The sequence below is a fragment of the Solanum verrucosum genome, unplaced genomic scaffold (genome assembly GCF_900185275.1).
Source record: "Solanum verrucosum unplaced genomic scaffold, falcon-dt-bn FXZP01000279.1, whole genome shotgun sequence".
Lineage (NCBI taxonomy): Eukaryota > Viridiplantae > Streptophyta > Magnoliopsida > Solanales > Solanaceae > Solanum > Solanum verrucosum.
In genome coordinates, this window is record NW_026020289.1 from 1227134 (window position 1) to 1232121 (window position 4988).

The 4988-nt window shown below is 31.3% G+C and overlaps 1 protein-coding gene across 1 annotated transcript; it reads left to right on the top strand.

The window, feature by feature from the left end:
• Positions 1-3391: 3391 nt before the first annotated feature.
• LOC125834363 (heavy metal-associated isoprenylated plant protein 12-like) lies at positions 3392-4575 on the top strand. The gene is made up of 3 exons (XM_049513516.1): positions 3392-3593; positions 3715-3790; positions 3888-4575. Exons 1-3 carry the CDS (start codon positions 3588-3590, stop codon positions 4232-4234), a joined length of 429 nt encoding a protein of 142 aa, XP_049369473.1. The 5' UTR covers positions 3392-3587; the 3' UTR covers positions 4235-4575.
• Positions 4576-4988: the final 413 nt, after the last annotated feature.

Here is a 4988-nt window from a genome sequence, read left to right on the forward strand (position 1 = left end):
GGTCCCTTAGAGTCTTTTTGAGGAGTCTTCTACAATTACTAGTAACTTGTTTCAAGACTCGATCAAGTGAGTATGAGGATAAGGAGAATGTATTCATGAATCTACTTTGTCATCATGAGATCTTTCTTATCATGAACCAAAACTCTTGAATTCATAATTCACATTCAAGAGAGAGTTAAAAGTAAAGTTCAAGTAAGCCTTTGAGTTCAATTATGAATCATTTGAGATCAACTATCGATTTGAACTAAGTTCTGAGAAAGTAAGTAAGAGAATGAGAAGAGTCGTATACATGAGTCTATGTGGTTATGTAGATCATCGAGTCGAGTTGTTTCTTGCCCATAATTCTGCATGAACTTCGTAAGTTGAGCATCTTTCAGAGAAGTGGTATCTTCAAGTTTTAAGCCTTTAAGTGTTGAGTTCCTAAGCCCTTTTGAGAAGTATCTTTGAGTTCTTGAGTTAAGAAGTTCATGCTTATAATTCCGCATGAACCCTTGAGTTGAGCATTCTTTAAATGAGTAGTATCATTGAAGTTCTTAAGTTCCAAGTATTGAGTTCTATCTATGGTTATTGAAAACCTTGCATTGAGTCATTCATGTCCCTAATTCGGCATGAACCATATTTTAAGGAGTCTTTTACAAATGTTTAAACTTTGTTTTAAGACTTAAGCTTTAAAGTTAAGTAAATAGTAAGAGTAAAGTCTTTTATAAACGTTTTAACTTAGTTATAAGACTGAAAGTTTCAAGTTAATCAAAGAGTAAAGAGTTGAGTTCATTTCTCAAAAGTTATAAGGGAACTAAGTATTCCCTAAGAGTTTATAAATGTTTTTACACATTTGAGCAAGAAAAGGGAACATGATTCCAAGAGAGCCTTTGGGCTAGTTTTCAGTAAAGGGAACATCGATTCCAAAAAAGCCTTTGGGCTAAGCTTTGAGCAATTATCTCAAACTAAAGAAAGAGGTGTTTAAAACACATATGAGCTAAAGTATATTTTTGAGAGTAGTATTGAGCACCGAATTGAGGACGCGAGTTCATATTAACTCAAATCTCCATAAGAACCATGTGGCCAACATGGGATTTAACGAGTCATACTTTTTAGATGATCATGTAAGTTAAGCTAGTGAATCCACTAAGTTAAGTAAGGTCCTATACCGATGGCAAGGTATAGGATGGTCCTTGGCAGCGCGAGGTAAAGTGTTGTATCATCACTATAGCTCTTAAGTGATGGTTGTCAGTTAGAGAAACTCCCACAAAAGTTATTGTATTTTTATATACACAGTTATTTGTATTTCTACATACATTTCAGAGTTATGTTGTATCCTTGCATACACATAGAGTTGACATCATGTTTTTAAACAGCTTTTCTTTATATTGCATTTACTTTAAAAACTGCTTTATATTGAAATGAGTCCAGTTATGTTGAGTATTTCAAGTTGAGTACCTTAAGTTGAGTATCTTGAGTGCTTTGTGCTTCATTGAGTCAAGTATCATATCTTTGAAGTTGAGTATCTAATCCTTGAGTTGAGTATCTTATTCTTAAGTTGAGTTGAGTTCAGTGAGTTTGAAAAGAGGTAAGTATTTTTTTTTCTATCAAGTTCAAGCTTATGTTATGTTTTAGAATTCCCCTTACATGCTCGTACATTCCACGTACTGAGCCATTTGGCCTGCGTCTTCTAATGATGCAGACACAAGTATTCAGGATCATCAACATGAGCTTCGTTGATACATCCGAGAGTTCGAGTTAGCTATGGTGAGCTTCCTTGTTTCCGGAGGATTTCATTTACCTTTCAGTTATATCAGTTGTTAGGATGTAGTGGGTCTTATCCCGACTTCCATCTTTATCAGTTAGAGGCTTCATAGATAGTCAATATAGTTGAGAAGCCTGTATCATTTATTTTATTAAATTATTTAAAGACTAAAGTTGCCTTTTTATGGCAAGTTGTATATATTTTATTATACCGAGTTTTCTTTGGACTTAAAGTTTTTATTTAAGTTTTATGAGCTTTTATTTCAGTTTTAAGCTTTTGTATGCTTAAGTTAGTCTTCCGCTCGTAGTCAGCCAGGATGAGGGTCCGCTTGGGGACCATCAATGGTTCTTGAGTGTCGGCCATGTCCAGGGTGTAGACTCGAGTCGTGACATATTAAGTGGATATTTAATTTTTAGAAGGATTGTAAATTATTTATATATATATATATATATATATATATATATATATATATATATATATATATGTTTCTTTTAAAATCTTTAGTAACTTCTTGACTTGTGCTAAATAGTTATATCACCACAAAACAGTTAGAAAGAGAAAAAGTGAGGGTGATATTTTTCTTTGGTCAAAAAATACAATTATATTTTTTTTTAGATTTTTTTATTTATTTATGTGCTATATTAAAAGAATTTTAAAAATATTTAATTGTTAATTATATTAAATGTGCATTGCAAAGAAATTAAAAAGACATTTTTAGAATATGTTAAATGTAAAACTTAATTTGTCTTTATTTTCATTAATTACTCCACATAACTTTTTATTATTATGACCTATAAAATTATTAATAGTCATATTCATCATATTATAAATAAAATCATTGTAAGATTTTATAGAAGATCACATTAGGTTTTTAGGTTGTTATATTTTCGGTGCTTATTATATTCATATTTAATTTGATTTGAAGAATAAGATGAAAAATGGTGATTGGCTTGTGGGAGTGGACGTCCATAAGAACTCGAAAGATATGTGTACTGATTTCATATTTTTCCTTCCAATTTTTAATGAGTAAAGAATTAAGAATGATGTTGCATTTTTATTGGTATGATTTATCTTTATTTTGCATCTTATGTGAATTTCTTATTGCAATTTTTTGTTCAAAATAGTAAAAAAATTAATAACTTTATTGGAAGTCTACTAAGTACTCATCAAACATTTTTCTCTTACAACAATATTATATTTAATAAAATTATCAAAATTTTATCACTCTATATAACCGCGCGAAGCGCGGAGAAGTTCACTAGTTTTACAATAAATGTGAACATTTTCAAAAAAAATAAATTAATATTTTCTTGATTTAGTAAGATGCAGAACTAATATGAGACACTATTTTTAGTATAATGACCAAGTAATAGAAGACAGAGGGAGCACTGATCATCAAATTATTATGATTAGAAATAATTTATTCTTATTAAAATTCTTTACTCTTGATTAAATGATTCATAATCACACGTTTTTTGATATTTTTCTTTTATGATTTGAGTGTATTTCAGACCACAAATTTGAATCTCTCCTTTTTCTTAAATTTGGTGGCAAAAGAAGTTGAAACTATTTTATTTTTTGATATATTTATTTAGCATTTAACGATAGGAAGATATATTGACCGTGGAATGAAAAAGAAAGACTTGGTAAAGTTGACTAGGTTGCTTCTTCGTCCCCTCCCTGCTTTTCAGTGTGCTCAATTCAGCTCACAAATCACTAGTACTATAAATAAGGCAACCACAAATCCATCAATCTCATTCGCAAATTCAATATTTTTCTCTTTATTCTGAATTTGAAGTGTTGATCTGCTACTCACTTCAATTCACTAAATTCAGATCTCGAGATGATGGTTAGTATTTCTACTTTCTTTACTTTACTTAAGCTTAAAAGTTGCTTTATCTTTTTTGCCCATTTTGATTCTCATGAAATATAAAAGTGAAAATTCCCCTGATTTACTTATTGATTTACAGAAAGTAGTTCTGAAGTTGGAGTATCTAGATGACAAAGTGAAGCAAAAGGTCATGAAAAAAGTATCTGGCGTGGAAGGTACGTTATTATTCTTCAAAAATATGTAAGGATTCCAGATCTTGCAATATGGATGAAATTCAAGTTTGAGTGATTTTTGATTTGGATGATGTTGCAGGGGTAGACTCAGTATCAATAGAGACGAAGGACAAAAAATTGACAGTAACAGGAAACGTAGATCCAGTTGAATTAGTTACAAAATTGAAGAAGTTGTGTCACACAGAGATACTCTCTGTTGGACCAGCAAAAGAGGCAGAAAAGAAGAAAGAAGAGCCGAAGAAAGAGGAAGCAAAGAAGCCGGATGAGAAGAAGAAAGAGGCAGCAGCAACAAAGGCATATTCAGAGCTAGCTCACTATCACTATCAATATCAGCGACCTTATCCTCACTACCCGACCCCTGTTCCTGCTCGTTATCAGCACCATTACAGTGTGGAAGAGGATCCAAATTCTTGCGTTATCTGCTAACTTCAGGCTTCACATTGCGTTTACTCGAGTAATTCAATCTTCACACAAGTTCTTTCGGGAATTTTATCATACAGTTGGTGTGTGTTCAATTATCATACAACCTCTCTACCTCAAAGAAGTCGTAAAAGTCTGTGTGCACTTTATGTATTATATTTGTTTGAAGACTTGGAAGCTAAGAACACAAATTGTTTTTGGATTGATTTTCGCCTGGAAAAAAAAGAAGATAAAAAAAAGGACGGAAAATTATGTCTAGCATAATACATAATGTACTTTTTAACTTGGCTTTAGCCATCATGTGTTTCAATTTTGAAGGTATACAAATAGATATTTAAATCATTCAAGTAGACACACATTTCCATTACGTCTATTTCACTTGAAAGGCTGTATATTGAAGTCAAGCCACCAATCTTGACACATTATAGTTATCAACTGTTACAATTGACTTCATAACCTGATCGCTCTTTTTTTGTGTACACTCATATCTCCATCCACGAAAAAAATGCTTAGCTTATACTTTTTTTCATCTCAAATTATTTATCATAATTTTTAAAAATATTATGAGTATCTTAAGTTATTTCCCAGTTTAAAAGTTTGTGACATTTTTTTTTTCTTTCTATTTTATTCTTGATAATAATAGTAAGTATTTTTAAAGACTACAAACACCTCAATAAAATATACTTCCTCCGTCCCATTTTATGTGGCACCATTTCCTTTTTGGTTAGTCCCAAAAAGAATGTCACATTTCCTTATTTGG